The sequence below is a fragment of the Berghia stephanieae genome, chromosome 9, assembly GCF_034508935.2.
Source record: "Berghia stephanieae isolate SIO BIC M18660-M18661 chromosome 9, UCSD_Bste_1.3, whole genome shotgun sequence".
Lineage (NCBI taxonomy): Eukaryota > Metazoa > Mollusca > Gastropoda > Nudibranchia > Aeolidiidae > Berghia > Berghia stephanieae.
Window position 1 is genome coordinate 23,714,424 of NC_088368.1, and position 18,468 is coordinate 23,732,891.

At 33.3% G+C, this 18,468-nt stretch overlaps 1 protein-coding gene across 2 annotated transcripts in view; it reads right to left on the reverse strand.

Annotated features, from left to right (window-relative positions):
- Positions 1-2,847: 2,847 nt before the first annotated feature.
- Positions 2,848-18,468, reverse strand: part of LOC144979899 (hemicentin-1-like) — a 166,146-nt gene continuing 150,525 nt past the window's right edge. Inside the window, exons 70-78 of one of the 2 annotated variants that reach the window (XM_078927160.1) lie at positions 17,799-17,918; positions 14,512-14,643; positions 13,587-13,715; positions 12,051-12,173; positions 10,506-11,042; positions 9,094-9,231; positions 8,705-8,831; positions 7,624-7,789; positions 2,848-5,376 (exon numbers count right to left, since the gene is read on the reverse strand). In XM_078927160.1, the coding sequence (XP_078783286.1) occupies positions 5,164-5,376; positions 7,624-7,789; positions 8,705-8,831; positions 9,094-9,231; positions 10,506-11,042; positions 12,051-12,173; positions 13,587-13,715; positions 14,512-14,643; positions 17,799-17,918 (1,685 nt within the window). In that variant the 3' untranslated portion in view covers positions 2,848-5,163. The remainder of the gene's footprint in view (positions 5,377-7,623; positions 7,790-8,704; positions 8,832-9,093; positions 9,232-10,505; positions 11,043-12,050; positions 12,174-13,586; positions 13,716-14,511; positions 14,644-17,798; positions 17,919-18,468) is intronic. The other variant, XM_078927161.1, reaches the window with a different exon arrangement.

An 18,468-nucleotide genomic window follows, 5' to 3' on the forward strand; every position in this document is an offset into this window, starting at 1 on the left:
TTTTCTTTAGACAATAAAATCAATTAAACTTTATTATGTTGTGGACTGTAAAGGGGTCATAGGCCAAAACGATTTGTGTTAAGTATTTTGTTCTCTTTTGACGTTGTTATATTAAATTTTGTTAAATACATTTTATAATCCACAGCTTCAACTTCAAGCAGCTTAGTATTCACAAAAATATTTTTTAAAAAATAAAACAAACTTTGTCATACCTATGTTCAGTATTATAATGGCAGGTGGCAGGTGGACTTCCAACCTTTCACATGAACTTATTTTGGTTGGAAAGGTATTTAAAATCAAGACTTTGATGTGTGTGGGTGGGGGGGGGGGGGGGGAGGAGGAGGGGAGTGGGGGTGCCAAATGAGATTGTTGCTGCGGTAGGTCATCAGTATAGATGATAGCTAACTAATACAGTACAGTAACCTGAAACAATCAGCTTCACAGATCCTAAGTATTTCTCACAATTTAATAACTACGGTGTCGGCGAATGTGGCAATGCAATTCCTACTCATTGCTATGTCAAAATATATTATGATAAAAGCTCATACTCCTAAACTATAGGATTGACTGATTTAGTTGCTTGGCATGATGTAAAGGTGGCTTGAGAGCTTGCGATTTAAGTCCCAGACAATAAACGATTTTTTTTTCTCAGATCACTTTTTTGCTCAAAATCATACATCAAAAAGCAAAAAAGTAAATTACTGGAAAACCCTTATTACAGTGGTCCCCGTTTATAAGCATGATCTGGCTATAAACAAGCTAGGGGTACGAGTACGAAACAGATTTTTACAATGTAAATTTACCCCTTTATAAGCACACTCAGTTTTCTGACCATTATCTAATATTTTCGAACATGCTTTACAAGGAATAAATTACTAAAGATTGACAAACAGGGTTAATACAAACCTTCAAAATGCTCTTCGGGTTATGGTTCACTCCTCACAATTCCATCATTACTTCCTTTTCACAAAACAAAACCTCAGTAATGAAGCGGACTATGCACATTAGATATAATATAAAATCTTAAGGGCTAACAACAGGCAGGCTCGGTAGCGTATTGAAATGGGTGAGAGCTCCATTAGGATTGGGCTCTTTTAGATACATTGACACAATACTGGAAGCAGTGTCAGGGGCTCAGACCATATCCATCGTAAAGTTATAGCCTAACACTGACCAAAAAATGACGTCAAAATGCCAGTCTTTTGCCACAAAAGAAGACAAGTCGTGAGTTGTATTCAATAGTTCAACCAATGAAATAACTTGGTTCCTTGAGCTCTACTAACAACTCACTAGATGCTACACAAACCTAAAAAATGACGTCATACTGCCAGTCCTTGAGGGTTCTAGTGTTAGGCTATATTATGTTAACGATGGCTACACTAAGACTGTCACCAGATGTGATCATAATTAATCAGTGATCAAGACAGTCGTTTTGATTAGCACATTTTGTTTACAGAGCTGTTAAGTATATTTACGATGTGAGGTAGTATAAAGACAAGGTTTGCACCTGTACTTTTTGTGGCTTTCTTGATTTCACAGACCTGGCCATTACTGGGTGGGGTTCCTGACCTCCCATAGTGGGCAGGGAGGTACATACTGTGTCTTCTATCCCCCTATGTCTGTTTTCCAACATGCTTTCTGTCTTTGTCTTGGATTGAGATTACTTGGTTTTGTCCTGGCCCTGTGATACCCTGGCTGGGAGGGAAACTGAAACAGTCAAATGTATTGTTAGATCTTGGAGATGATATTTTTTTTCCTTGTAAATTATCTGTTTTTTTTTATGCACTGTATAATGCTTTGTCTATGTATTATATATGATTTGTAAACATTTGAGTGTATTCCTCTTAGTGGGGACCTGTGCTTGTGTCTGGATGAGACTTTTAGGTGATCTCAGACTAAGTACACTGATAGTTTGCTCTTGGAATCTACATCTGTTCCGTATTTGAACCAATTCCCCTTTGTCTCTTTTATTCTTGGATGCTTTAATTGTAATTCTAGAACTTTTTACTATCTCTTTTTCTTCCTTTTTACTGGCGCTGATATGACCTTAATGTGTTGCAAGCACCGTAAAACCCTTAAAAACAATAAGCAAACAAACAACAACAGACCTGGCCATTAACAATGTTCCTGAGAAATTAGGGCCTTAAAAGTGTCAGGCCTCATCCTACAGTGTGTTGCCATTGGTTTGGACCCCCTTTGTAAAGCGTTTTAAGACACATAAATGAATATTGCTCTATATAAAAGCTCAATTATGAAGTCTCCCAAAAGCTATAAGAACTGAAAAGAATGAACAAACACTCAGTTTCTATAAACAATCCCACTTCGATGGACAATAGAAAAAAAAATTAAAAAGTACAATCGAAATATATATTAATAAGGTCACACCTAACCGGCTCCCCCCACCCACCAAAAAAAAAAATCTGTTTATGAAAAAGGCAACAGATATTAGGCAGGAAAAAAACCCAAAAAATAACTCATATCCCCCAATATCCACTAAATGCACTAAAAGTGTTTCCCAAGGGATGTCTAGCCACAGCGATACCAAACTTGTAGATTGTAACATCAAGCCTGCAAACTGTAAGGCAATATTATTTTTTTTCGCCAGGGACCATAAATGCTACTAGCCAAGTGCTCATTTTAAACTAAGTGAAAGTGCGGTCAGAAAAGACCAGTAATCTAAATCTAAAAGCCATTTTCAAAGACTCCACTTTGCAATATCCAAAGCGGGATTCAAACCGGAGATTGACAAATTACTACAAAGCTGCATAAGAAAACGTTCTTTGATCTGCAAGGGATGTTGCTTTAACGAGTTGTTTCCACAACAGAAAAAGAGCTAAACCAATACAGTTCAGGAGAAAATATTTATTTCTTCAGTTTGCGCTTTTACATAGGATTCAACAACCAAAAAGTTTTATCATTCTGATCCCTATATATTCATTTCATAGCATTGGTCTTATTATGCAATATTTATTTACAAAGTCTCAACATTGGTGACAATATCAGCTGTCTTCATATCACGAAATGACATTGACAGACTCGTTGCTAGGTGGTGTATACTATGAATTATAATTATAGAAAACGATGAACACTGCTTAGAAAATTGATAGTGCAATATATAATGTGATGAGAAAGACAAGTGTGAACATAAAATTGATGAAAAAAATATGATATTAAATAATGGTACATGTTTTGTAAACGAAATACATGAAAAATTAATGATGGAAATTAAAAATGAAACACGAAACTGAGATTTCTTTCATAAATGATACAATTAATCTCCCCGATTACCTTTGTGTACTGAAAGGAGTTACCATCATTTATTCCTCTATCCACGAAATAAACAATCAAAACTTCCAAGTAAAGTAATACATTGTATGTTAATTATTACGTCTTTTTTCTACAGAGTATTTTAATTTTTTAAATCCACAAATCTCTCTCTCTCTCTCCCCCTCCCCCCGCCATAAAAAAAAGAAAGAAAAAATCAAAATATAAAAGTTCAATCAAAGTTTTAATTTGATGGCGATGGAAATTTATTACAAATACTTAAAATAGTGGAAACTTAATTAAAGTATCAATAGTAGCGGTAGTAACAGCAGCAGCAGCAATAGTAGTAGTAGTAGTAGTAGTAGTAGAAGTAGTAGTAGTAGGAACACTAGTTGTGGTAGTAGTAGGTGTAGTAGTACTAGTGATGGTGCTAGTGGTAGAAGTAGAAATAGTAGTAACAATAAGAAGAAAAAAGGAGAAGAGGAAGAAACATAACAATATATAATAAATAAAGGGGGAAAATGTATGAAATAACTTTTTTTTTAAAATAACCTCTGTTTTGCTATTTCACTTTTCAAGAGAAGCACTAAACTACGATCCAACATAAGATTGTCACATATGTGAAGAGTTACCTTACTCACTCCTACTCCTATACGAGGCTAAATTCACAATACAGATGGCATTCATCGAGAGAGAGAAAACCCAACAACAACAAAACCTTCTGACTTGTATTGTGTATAACAATTTTATAATGTTAAACTGCAAATGTTTTTTTTTAAATGCTAAGTCACATGTACAACATATAAATTGTGATTTATCTATGAATATATTTATTATTTATTCATTTATTTATGGCATCAACTGTACAAGAACGATCATGTAGTGATTAAATTAGCAGCACCAGTAAAAACATTTCAAGAAATTGAAGGTTGGAGTTTGATAAGGTTGTGACAAAAGAACATTTTAGATTGTGATTTATTTTGATCGGAGAAAATGATTGTTTTCCTATTCTAGCCATATCGACAAAATGCCTTAGACAAATTTGACCATAAAACTTTTCTTGCCTATATCGATTTTTAAAATAACAGTAACATCCAATTTGTCAAAAAATCATTAAGAGCCTTCAAAGAATTCAACCAATATAGAGAAAATGTTTGCTCACCAAAACGTAAATTTCCGTTGGTTCAGGTCAGAATTTGCTTTTATTTCCTGTTGATGACCTCTTTAAAAATATTTTATAAAAAAAATAACAACAGCTGACGTTCTGTAACTATCGCTGTCATCAAAACTCCATTTCAAGACAAGGAAAGAGACAGAAGTGTTAATAAATTAAAAATTGCACGGTATAAACCTGCCTAGATGTTACTCAACAGTATCTCTTCTATACCGCTGGCCATATGATTTATGCTCTTTTTATTTATAAATTGTGAACTCAAAAATGAAAGAAAATAATAATATCAATACAAGTTATTGTTCTGACCAAAATTAAATAAAAATCACGTATTCAACCACAAACATACTTTGTCATGAGGCCAATGGAAAGAAAGACAGGTGTTTTAAAGTTGTCATTTATCATTACATAGTACGTATGCATATATACAAAACAACATTACGTTTAAGTTGTTTTGTCATGTGTTTCTTTCCACTTTCACTGTTAACATACTTTTTTTTGACCGAATAATACACCACGAAACAAAATAAAAAAAGAAAATCAAACAGCCTCCAATTACTTAATACAGATTTTATGATCTAAACTATGCAATGTGTCAAAAAGCACAAAGTATTATTTTGCAAGAAAAAGATTCTTCCGACAGCAGAGACAAAACTTTCAACAACAACAAAAAATAAAAATAAAGAACAACCCTCAGTCACAGCCCCGTTATTGTATAATAAAATTGATTAATATGGATAAGAAGAGACAGAAATATGAATAATAAAGGTTGTCTGATACTGTATATGTCGTCTGTAGCTGTCATATGACTTGGCCCGTACTGTGATCTGATAGGTGAAACTATCTTGTAAGGGCTTTAATGTGTACACAATACCTTTACCACTATCTGTCTTCAAATGGAATTCTAGTTTGGCATCATTTTCCAATATAGAGAATATAGTCTGTGGAAAGGAAAAGAATTTCAAAATTCAATTTTTACCTCATGTTCAAGGCAAAGTCTAAACGTTAAACCAAGGACAAACTCATCAATTTGTTTGATTTGAAGCGTCACAAAATTGCACACAAATTCAACCATTTTTTTTGTTCAAAATTTATTTTGATACATTAATAATAATAATATAAAATATATAATAATAAATAATAATAATAATAATAATAAATAATAATTAATAATAAATTATAATATATAAGATAATTAATATTAAAAATAAATTAATTATGATATGATAATAATAAATAAATAATTAAATAATATAATAATATAAAATAATAATAAGATATAATAATAATAATAATAATAATAATAATAATAATAATAATAATAATATAATAATAAATAATAATAATAATAATAATAATAATAATAATAATAATAATATAATAATATTAATAATAATAATAATAATAATAATAATAATAAATAATAATAATAATAATAAAATAATAATAATAATAATATAATAATTAATATAATAATAATAATAATATAATAATAATAATAATAATAATAATAAATAAATAATAATAATAATAATATAATAATAATAATAATAATAATAAATAATATATAATAATAATAATAATAATAATATAATAATAATAATAATAATAATAATATAATAATAATATAATAATAAATAAAATAATAATAATAATAATAATAATAATAATAATAATAATAATAATAATAATAATAATAATAATAATAATAATAATATAATAAATAATAATATAATAATAATATAATATAATAATAATATAATAATAATAATAATAATATATAATAATAATAATAATAATAATATAATAATAATAATAATAATAATAATAATAATAATAATAATAATAATAATAAAAATAATGAGTATATTTATAGAGCGCTTTATGTCGAAACCTCGAAACCTCAAATCGTTTAAAAACAATACATGTTACTACTTATCTAATCACAACTCATACAACATTATTTTATCAATGCAGTTATAAGTATGAAAAGGTACAACTCACTCGCAAGTATTTGGTGAAAAAAGAGCTTTTATACAGCGCTATATCCACTAAACGTGTTCAAAGTGCTTTATAAAGAAAACCAACACTTTCAGATATTCTAAGGGACTGGGGAACGGAGTTCCAAATTGTGGGGCCAAATTTAGAAAGTGATCTTTCTTCAAAACTCTTAAGATTAGTTTTCGGCACTTTTAACAATTTTGAGTCATGCAATCTCAAATTACACTTGGGAACATAAGGCTGAAGAATGTCTTGAATATAAAGAGGGGCAGACGATTGAGCTACATGAAAACAGGTGAGAGCAATTTTCCTACTCAATTCTGGCTTTTACAGGTAACCAATGGAAAGCAATAATTATCTTTAGCTTGTATATAGCACAATTTCCACTAAACGTGCTCAAAGTGCTTTACAAAGCGTCCCTAACCAACAGCAACATGAAACATGTAGAACGAGACACGACGCCTGTTAGGCGATATCACAATTTTTTTTGAAAGAGAAAACACTGTTTACAACCAGGTATTTATTTTACACCTGAATACAGTGAGAGAATGTGAGTAAAGAGCCCTTTCCATGGACTCAACTATGCGCCAAGAGAGGCTCGAACCCAGGACCTCCAGATACAAAAGCGAGTGTCATACCACAGACTACATGGCGCACGATAATATGCACCGCTTTGGTGTCCTCCAAGAACAATTCTAGCAGCTTTATTCCGAATTCTTTGAAGTTTGCTTATTTTATAATCTGGAAGACCAGCAAGAAGAGCATTATAGTAGTTGAGTGGGGATAGGATCAGTGCAGAATAAAACAGTTTTTAGAACATCAAATGGGATAAAAACTTTGATAAGTGAAATTCGAAACAGTTCGAAATTCAGGATATTGATAAGGTGGTCAATTTAATGGTCCATGGAAAGCGATTTGTCAAGAATGACTCCCAGGTTTTGAGACTTGTCCGAGAAAAGAACAATAAAGTCTTCAATTGTAATTGATTGTGTCTGAACTTTCTTCAGTTTAGATTCAGATCCAATTAAGACAATTTGTATTATTGCCTTCATACGATTAGAGACCCAAAGACCAATTGATTATAGACATAAAAAAAAACAAAATTTGACAATTTTGTTATTCTTATGTAATAACGAATAGGATATAATATGCCCAGAATTACATGAATGAAAGCACAATATTTATACCTGTGGTAAAAATTGGTCATTTTGATTGTATGCTGTGAGCCTGATAAGATCTTGTCTGGAAGGGTTGCCACCGGGTAGTGAAATGGTCCTAAACTCAATTATGTCTGCGTATTTAGCGCCTGGAGGGCAGGGAATCTTTGGATTGACACATTCTAATACACAGTACCTGTCATGGTGAAAGTTACAAGGAACATTATGTTAGGGTAATTAAAAGTGCAGCTGATATCTAACTTATAAAATCAGTAACACTAGGTAATTTTCAAGATTTTTAAAAAAATTGGTTTTATGTGAGATCATGATTTTATTTTTTTTTTAAATTGATTTTATGTGAGAAAAGAAAGACAAAAATTCATCTTTGCTCCGCACCATTATGGTATTCTTTCTATGAAATACACCAGTCGTTTTTGTTTTTGATAAAGTTAGAAACATCAAACTTTTTATCAATGATTTTGTACTTTTGGTTATAAAAACCATACCATGGTAGTAGGTGAGTTTCAAATCAGAATGTGTGTATGGGGTAATCATTCACACTTACTTCATAGCAAAACAATACACATTGTTGCTTATAGTTTGACGGCTGACGTTCAAGTTCAAGTTTGTATAATGCAAAAGGCACACGGTACCCATTACTGGAAATCTTATACACTTTACTTATACCTATCACACCACACTAATCTTGTCACGTAATCCAGCCGGTGTTCTTGTGCACGTGGAAAACGCGTTAAAATGTTGTGGTGTCTTCAATATCTATTATGTGATGTGATGGTTTGAGGAAAAAATGTAATTGTTTGCGTTTGTTTTGGCAAATGGCTGGTGGAAATTGTCGATGTGAAGCCTGGTTGAGTATCTATTTTTTAAAATTCTAATGTAGTTTGGAATGTTTAAGGTTTAAGTGTTGATTTTTACATTTTTCGGGGTGTTTTTTTGAGGCTGAAAGCAATCATTGTTTTGTTCTTTTTTCTAACTTTAAGACTCAATTAAAAGAAAAAGTCTTCCACACTGAAATTGAATACTGATATCTCCCACGAGTGTTTAAAACTATCAAGTTAAAATTGTAAGATACTACAGTACTAGTTCTCACTTGGTCGTGGGGTCCCTGGCATAATCTGGAGGACAAGGAATGTCGATACATGTATGGCCACCACGTTGGTTGAAGCACATTTTCTCTGGACCACAGTTGATGTTTTGTTCTTGACATTCATTGATGTCTGATAACGGATTAAATTGGGAAAAAAAAGAATACATTTCATAATAGATAATATAGTGTAGAAGGGAAAAATAATTAGGTCTGATTTTCTAGAGCTATTTACACACAAAAAACAAACAAACAAACAAACAAAACAAATGAGATGTGTGCTCAAGTATTTATCTTAATAGGAAGTTGTAGGGTTGGTTTTTTTTTTTTCAAATATGTCCTAAACGCCCGGTCAAGAATGACTTTGAAGACTAAAAGGACAATGCCAAATTTACCTTTACACGAGTATCCATCAGTTCCAAGGCGATAACCTGAGGGACAGGAACATTTATAACCTCCCTTGATATTGTTGCATTTGTGTTGACAGACAGAACGACCAGCTCTGCCTCTTTGTTGTTCACACTCGTTTATGTCTGAAATGATAAGTGAAAAAAAAGTAGTAATAATAATAAACAATACGAGGAAGAACTTTCGCTTTAAACAGGGACTTGAACATTCAAACCACGCTGAAAAGATTTCAGGATTTGAATCTGTGGCCTCTGGAACCAAAGACTGGGTAGATTACTTGTGATGGATTATCTGAGATGGAACTTGGTACTCCCAAAATAAAATTTGGCAAGCCTAAGGTAAACCTTCTGTTCAACAACTTCTGACGTTCCTTCTTTAGTTAGTTTGGGAAAAGGGCTTTGCTAGTAAAGCACTACAACTCCAATATAACGTGAAGCACTTCAACTCGAATATGACAAACTCATGGGGACGTGAAAATTAGTTAGCCATATGGATGTAACGCAATTATGATTGAATATTTAAAAGCAATAATCATGAAAACCCTATGTGTAATTTATATAATATTAGTTGCTTCCTTCTGTAATTACTCTGACATCCCATAATTAGCCGCATTTGGGGTGGCAAAAAAGATGTACATTATTATTATTATTATTAATGACGTAGGTTGCAATAGAGTACAAAAGTGCATGTAAGGTGGCGTTTTTTTTTTCTCTCTTTATAAATTCTACCATAAATTAGAAAATTCAGTTCTTAATGTCTGCGTCTCGTGTGAAAATGTGTCCATTAAAAGAATGGAACAATATAAGAATAATAAGGGGAATAAACAGGACTCAAGAATTTGTCTGTTATGAGAGAGGTGGGGGGTTGTAAAATTAAAGTTTGTTATAAACGAGTTGGTGTGTAGATGGCGAGCAGAAAAATTCAGCACTATGTATATAGATGCTAAATCAGGCAGAAGGGATTAAAGGGAAGAGGGCAGATTTTAAAGCTCAATATGTAAATCTGCTCTAGGAAATGTTAATGTGCTGAATCAAAAAAAAAAAAATGATAAGAAAGCAAATTGTCAGTATGCAAAAATAATAAAAATACATTGACTTATACGTGAAAAACCAATTTTCAAACGTGTGTAAAAAAAAACAACATTTTTCAACTCCAATCCTTGTACTGCAAGCTCAAAAGAATATGAGTACAACATATTTATTTCAATTTCCTTATTTTTAACAATGTTAGAATACGTTGGTTTTGACTTAAATGCCAGGATAAGTTTCAGTTTTTTGTTTTGCTTTTTTAAAATGCTGTTTTCTTCTTATTTGGTTTGGATGATTACTTCATTTTAAAAAGAAAAATAATATTGTTATTTGTCTTCTATTATTAATATTAAATGCCACTCAACTTTTACCTTTTCTTCCCCAAATTGCTTTACCATCGTTGGTGACTGAATTATTCAGGTGCCGTTGATAAGGTAGAATGATATCCATTTGTAACAATAATTGACAGTTTTGCCTTTTTGATGAAAAGGTCATTACTGTACTATTATTACTTGGATGAACACTTACAGTAACACTGTCATTTTCAATAATTTTAGAATTGAATCCGAATGATTCATGAGTCTGAGAAGTTGACTTCAAATTTGTAGTGCTGAGAGAAGTAGATAATATCTTATTTTCAGCTTTACTTGTAATTTTTGATGTGTCTTGAGATGATACATTTGTATGCTTGACGTGGGATAAAACAGATTTTCTGACACGGTTGAGAAATAATGTATCTCTTCTCATCCTTTGACGCGAGGGTTTAGAAGACGTTGCTGTAAGTTGTGAGTTGAGAGGATATATATTTTTTAATTCTTTGATGCCAAAGCTTTCAGGTTGTTGCGACCGTTGCTGCCAACCTTCATCAGAAGCGGGTAAGACTCGTCCCGGCTCCAGAAATACCAAACCTGGAAGCAAACAATGACGTGTCAAGTTTGCTACAAGGTCAAGGCTCAAACCTAATATACATACTGTATTTGGTGGAAGATGAAGAAATATACACTCTCTTAAAATGATTTAAATAATTATGATTTTCCAACAATATTATAAAATTATGAAATGTGAAGTAAAAAATAATATAAGTATTCAATCCAAAATTAAAGCAAGCAATTATAAAGAATTACTCTATTAAGCTCAAAATAAGAGACTAAAACTACACTGCGAAAAAACTTGATGATACATGCAGCAAAGTGGTGTGAGAGGAGGGGGGGGGGGTAAGATTAAAAAAGAAAAGCAATGATCAATGGATTACTTGCGTTTTCATTTGATTAATCATGATATAACATTTTGAAAATAATTATAACATATTTTTTTAATATCACGATGAATTTCTGTGATGTATGATTTATGTGATTGTGATGTTTTGCCTTTACTTTCAGCAACTTTTTAAGGATTGAACTATAGAATTTATATCGAATATTCACAACAAAGAACTTCATGTACATTTGAGTTTTGTTTTTTACTGTATGATGATTGACCTACCTATCCTACAATTATTAGAAGATCAATGGGAATTTTATTTATATTTATTGTCCAGAATATTTAAAACCTTGGCAAGTGAGAAATGTTTCAAATAGTATCCAAGCATACTCTGAACTAGAGAACAGTTGTTACATTAGTGAAAGAATATTCCAATATCGTAATGTAAGAATTAAATTAAATTCTTAAACAGAAAATGCTTATATTTTGAATAATTTCAAGTTGTTGAAAAATACAAGACCTATTCTTTGTTGTTGCGACAGTTTGGATTATTTAAAAATTCTCAAGAAAAGCACATAGCTTTGTTAGAATAAAGTTTATGATGGAAACTAATTAATTCATGAGTCAATCTTTCTTTCAGGTATCAAAAGAAAAGTCGCTGAGATTAAGGCAGGCAGTATGATGAGTTGATGAATGGTTGTGATACTAGCTCTGACCAGCACAGGATTTCCTGTCAGCTAGTTGTAACTGTCCTGGAGGACACTGACATTCATAATCGCCGCGTACATTCCGACAACGATAGGAGCACAAGTTTGGTTTCAGTCTGCACTCATCTATGTCTGAAAATACCAGGTGACATAACAAACGTTTACAAGGAAGAAATATCATCATTTGTTTCTTTCAAAATATTTTTGGGGCAAAATATAAAAATCAAAAACTAGTTTCTTCATTGCTAAAACAAAAATACAAATCCTTAGGAAAGCAAATCATCATCTTGAATGATAATTATTTGAAATCATAATTTCAAACTTCAAATTTGTTTCTTTAAAAAAAAACCCATACCGTCATTGCTTACATACTTCAATCTTATTCATTCACAACATCCACTACTTGAGAAATTCTGTCACAAGAGGACATGATATTGTGATACAGGGCCGTAAGCTAACACCATGCCACACCACACAAATGTTGCGTCTACCTTCAGTCTGAAGCTATATCAGTATGGATTGGATTTGAGTGGATCAAGAGTTGATTTGAAGTATATTTTATGTATAGCAAAATGAACAAGCAAAACAGACAAAAACCTAAATGGATTGTGTGTGGTGGGAGGGGGAGTGCTCAGTTTTTTTTCACTTTTTCCAAGAGTAAAAGACAATTCATAATACAAAAAGTTATTCAAAACTTGAGCTTTTTTTATATAGAGCAATATCCACTGAACGTGCTCAAAGCACTTTACAATGGGTCCCTGACCAACAACAACACGTAACATTAGCAACGAGACATGTTAGGCGTAATACAAGTTTTAAGACATAGACAACGCTGTTAACGGCCAGGTGCTCATTTTACACCCGAGTATGGTGAGAGAATGTGAGTAAAGAGCCTTTTCCAAGGACTCAACTATGCTCTGAGCGAGGCTTGAACCCAGGACCGTCCGATTTGAAAGCGAGTTTCATACCACTAGAACACATAGCAGCAAAAGGTGGGAAAGTAGAAAAAACAAAAACAAAAAAAAACAAAAAACAACCCGAAATGTTCAGATATACCTTCAAAAGTCCTGTATGCAGCAAGCAAAAAGAAAAAAATCTTTACATATTATATTATATTACACATATAATAATATTGTTAAAAGCTGACATAATGAGCCTTGAACGCGATAGCTAAATTGTCAACATCAATATAAATGATAGTATTCAAAACAATCTTTGGCAGTAAACTAAAGGATGTGAAGTCTTTGAGAGATATTTCGTATGAAGCATACATACAGGCTGTTGTTAGTTATTTTTGTTTCATCATTTGTAAACAGCCTAACAAGTTGACAGCGGAAAATGGAAAGTCAGCTAACTAACTTTAAATTTTAAGTTATAATCTTAAATAGATAAAAAATATACATTAAAACGAAAATCAAAATGTAGTGGATGGAAGCAGATTTATTTAATATCATATATGATGATGATTATGATGATGACTATGGTGATGATGATGATGATGATGATGATGCTGATGATGATGGTAATGATAATGACTGTACTAACCGACACACGGCTGGCCAGGTCCACGAGTGTTAAAACCTCTGGGACATGTGCATTGATAACTTCCTCTCAGATTGACACATCCCTGATTGTAACGGCACTGATGTTTTCCTGTTGTACACTCATCAATATCTGGATTATATATTTGAAAAAATGATAATAAAACAAACGATGGAGAAATTATTGGGTAATGGATATTAAAAAGAGAAAGAATAAAAGAAGGAAAAGAAATAGCATGATTTTAAAGCGTCATTTTTATACAGGGTGAAACCAAAAATGTTAAATAATATTCTGACAATGATGATGGACAATTTTAAATATATATTAATAGCTTTGAGGTCAGAATTTTACTTAACATTTTAGGTACGCTAGGTGACCGTGTGAAAATAAATAAGAAAATAAAAGAGTCTCTCTCTCTCTCTCTCCCCCTCTCTCTCTCTCTCTCTCTCTCTCTCTCTCTCTCTCTCTCTCTCTCTCTCATAAACACTCACACACACATACAGAAAGAGAGAGAGAGAGAGAGAGAGAGAGAGAGAGAGAGAGAGAGAGAGAGAGGAGGGGGGGGGGAGATGTCAAATAATCTTTTAAGAATAATAACAGTTGGGAAGTATCCCCGTTCTATAGCAATAGTCTTAGACTCACAACATGATCTTTAGTTCTAAGAGTTTCATGAGCGACTGGACAATTCGATGATACGCTCTCAGGAAAGCATTTTGCACACAATTTCCTGTCTATTCAGCATCTGTTAGAGCTATCTAAAATACTTAATAATATCCAAAGATTAACGAGCAATTGTACTCGTTTGTTTAATGCAACAGAAACTGGAATCAACCTCAGCTTCATGGGTCTTTTGGCTCTTAATGACTACTACTAAGAAGCGAGGAAGAAATATCGCCTTTGAAAAAGAAAAACAATAGTTTCACCCAACCTTTACACTGCCCTTCCCCAGCGCTTTCAAATCCAGGTGGGCATAACTGTACACATTTAAAGCTGCCCTCAGTGTTGACACAGTCTTGGTTGTTAGGGCAAACATTTTTCTTCTCATAACATTCATTGATATCTAGGAGATGCAATAAAAAGCAAATTAAGAAGTGTGTAACATAATCAATCATAGGATAAACCTGAGGTACATGCAAACAATAATAAACAGAGGCTACATCAAAGGTAAAGCCTCCATTTTCATAGCATTTGTGATAAGGTTATCACATTCATTCATCATTGTTCTTACTGAGGTCCATGTAAACAATAATAAACAGAGGCTACATCAAAGGTAAAGCCTCCATTTTCATATCATTTGTGATAAGATTATCACATTCATTCATCATTGTTCTTGAAAAAAAAAGAAAAAAAAAAGAAACTGTTTCAGGAATATTGTTTATTTGACTTTAAAATGTTAATGAACTTAAAGCACCACTGTATGTTGAGGTTGGATTATGAGGTGATATAAATGGTGGATATATATAGTGTCTTTGAACAATTTATATTTCACTGTTTTCATCAAACGTATCATCAATATTATCAATATTATCGGGGTTTAAAAAAAAAACAACAAAAACCCTCAGAAAATAAAACCCAATTCATTTACATGAATGTAAAGAAGGAAGATTTTGCATTCAAAATCCTTCAATCCTTCGTCAGCTTACAGCAAAAACAAATTAAACGTCATTAAACGTCAGGGGGGACAGTACACGACACAAAAACAAAAAAAATAGTTGTTTCGAGAGATTTGAAGAAAATTGACATAGAACTATTTAAAGCGGACCTCTCTCACTCTCTAACTGCACATTGTGAGAAAGAAGTGACTGGTGACAATTTTGATAGAGCAGTATTTAGTGTTATGGATAAGCACGCACCTCTCACGACAAGATCTGTGAACATCAGAAAAGAATCACCATGGTACAATTTGGAGGTAAAACGTATAAAGAAAGAGAAAAGAAAAGCGGAGAAGAAATGGAAAAAAATCTGGCCTGACAATTGATAAGGAAACTTACATATCATTCAAACATAGACTCAAAGAGGTGACAATTAAGGCAAAGCGTATCTACTATCTTGATAAAGTTGATAACATAAAAAGTCCGAAGGAGTTTTATAAAATCTCAAATAAGCTTCTAGGCAAAGAGATCAAAACAAGCCTGCCACACCACACTGACGACAAGCAACTCGCGGACTGCTTTGTAGAGTATTTCATGAATAAAATAACAACGATACGGAGTGAACTTGACACAGACGAAACAGAAGCAGAATATACCTCTTTTTATGGTGAACCCTTAACATTTTTCAAAGAAATTTCAATAAATGACACAAAGAAAACGATTCTCTCTAGTCCTAGCAAATCATGTAGGCTTGACCCTTTACCAACATCCCTTTTGAAGGAGTGTATTGATGAACTTGCACCTTACATCACTGAATTGATTAATCAATCATTAAGGGAGGGAGTTGTTCCAGACAGCTTCAAGAAAGCATTGGTGAAGCCATTGTTGAAGAAAGCGGGACTTGACAGTGATAATTTTAAAAACTTTAGGCCTGTATCAAATCTACCATTCATTTCCAAAATTCTAGAAAAGATTGTACTAAAACAACTTTCTTGTCACGTGAAACATAATAACCTCGATGAGTGCTTTCAATCGGCCTATCGGCAAAATCATAGCACAGAAACAGCATTGATGAGAATCACAAATGACTTGCTGCAAATTATTGATCAAGGAAAAACCACCATTCTTAGTCTTCTCGATCTTTCGGCAGCCTTTGACACCATCGACCATGCCATACTACTTCGAAGGCTACAAGTTACTTTCGGCATATCGGGCACTGCTCTAAACTGGTTTGCATCATATCTTACTCAAAGAACTCAATCAGTTTTAATTGGGGAAGTAACTTCGTCAGAGCGTGACCTTCATTTTGGTGTACCTCAAGGATCCGTTTTAGGTCCAGTCCTTTTTGTACTTTACACTTCCCCTGTTGTGAGAATCTTAGAGCAACATTCTCTCGCTTACCATATGTACGCCGACGATACCCAGATATATAGCATGTGTTTGCAATCCGATATAGTTTCAAAGATAAATGTTTACGAACAATGCATCAACCATGTGATGAGATGGATGTCTGCAAATAGATTAAAATTAAATGGCGACAAGACTGAAGCCTTATTCATTGCTAGTTCAAATAATAAGACAGATCCATTTACACTGGCACTGACAATCAACGATAATGACAAAATACAACTCACAACATCAGCAAAAAATCTCGGCATCACCTTAGAGAGTGATCTGTCTATGAACAAACATATTAACAATGTGAGAACAAGTGCTATCTGCATTCTAAGAAATATCAGAACAATCAGACCATTTATTAATAGGGAAACTTGCAACAAATTGGTAACATCTTTGATATTCCCGAAAATGGACTACTGCAATGCACTGTTTGTTGGTCTCACAAAGGACAAAATAAACAAACTCCAGAAAATACAGAACATGGCAGCCCGCGTTGTACTACAGAAAGACAGAAAAACTGCAGCTCCCGAATTACTACAGCAGCTGCATTGGCTGCCAGTGGACCAGCGGATAAAATATAAATCTTCAACTATCGTTTTCAAATGCCTGGAGGGCTCGTCACCAGCATATCTCTCAAACCTCGTTGAACGGTATAACCCACAGCGATCGCTTCGATCAACGAACGACCTCAAACTGAAAACACCCCGCTGTCGAGTGAAGGCTGGTGAACGCGCCTTTCAGCATTCTGGTCCAAGGTTGTGGAATTTACTACCACTGGAGATACGTTCTTCGTCTTCACTAGAGGAATTCAAGCGTCGATTGAAGACATTCTTATTCCGACAGGCTTTCTTTTGATTATGTGTATAATTAGCGTTGTTCGTGTACTGTGTTAGGGCTTCATGATTAAGTTAATCTATGTTATGCGCCCAGAGCCCTCCTGATGAAGGGATGTTTGGCGCACTATAAATCTATACCATTATTATTATTATTATTTATTATTATTATTATTATTATTATTTCATGTAAATCTAGATTGACATGAGAAAAGATCTCTGTCCATTTAGAATAAGGAAGTGTCTAGGGAGACCAAAATTGGCCAATTTGGCGAGGGAGACCAAGATTTTGGTCTCCCTAACCATATTGGTTGATTTTGGCTAGGGAGACCAAACTGACACAATGCCAGAATGAGAAGATTGCGTTTCATATTCTTTTGAGCTCAACCTACCTCTACAGACTTTCCCGTTGACCATCTGGAATCCAGGAGGACATTCACAGCGATATGACCCTCGAGTATTCACACAAACATGACTGCAGCGGTTGTTATTCAACTCGCACTCGTTTACATCTGTCATATGAATAGACACAAAGTTTAACATTCATAAATGAATCGAAACAGCTAATGGTAATTATGTGTGGCATGATTGAGCTTTAAAATTAAAATTGAGCTTTTATATAGCGCAATATCCACGAAACTTGCTCAAAGTGCTTTACAAGGGGTCCCTGGCCAGCAGCAACATTTAACGAGTAGGACGAGACATGACGCCTGTTAGGCGATATTACAAATTTTTTTTTGGACAGAGACACCGCTGTTAACGGCCAGGTACTCATTTTACACCTGAGTACGATGAGAGAATGAGTAAAGAGCCTTCTCCAAGGACTCAACTATGCGCCGAGCGAGGCTCGAACCACGGACCTTCCCATCCGAAAGCGAGTGTCATACCACTAGACCACATAGCCTCACATGATGGAAACGTGATTAAACACAGCAAGTATCAATATTACTAAGTATGGTATTGTAATTAAAGGTTAAACAAGTTTGTTTAATTATACCTTATAGCATTGATAGACAGGTACTATAATTGGGTAAATTTACATCATTTTAATTTTAATGTTTA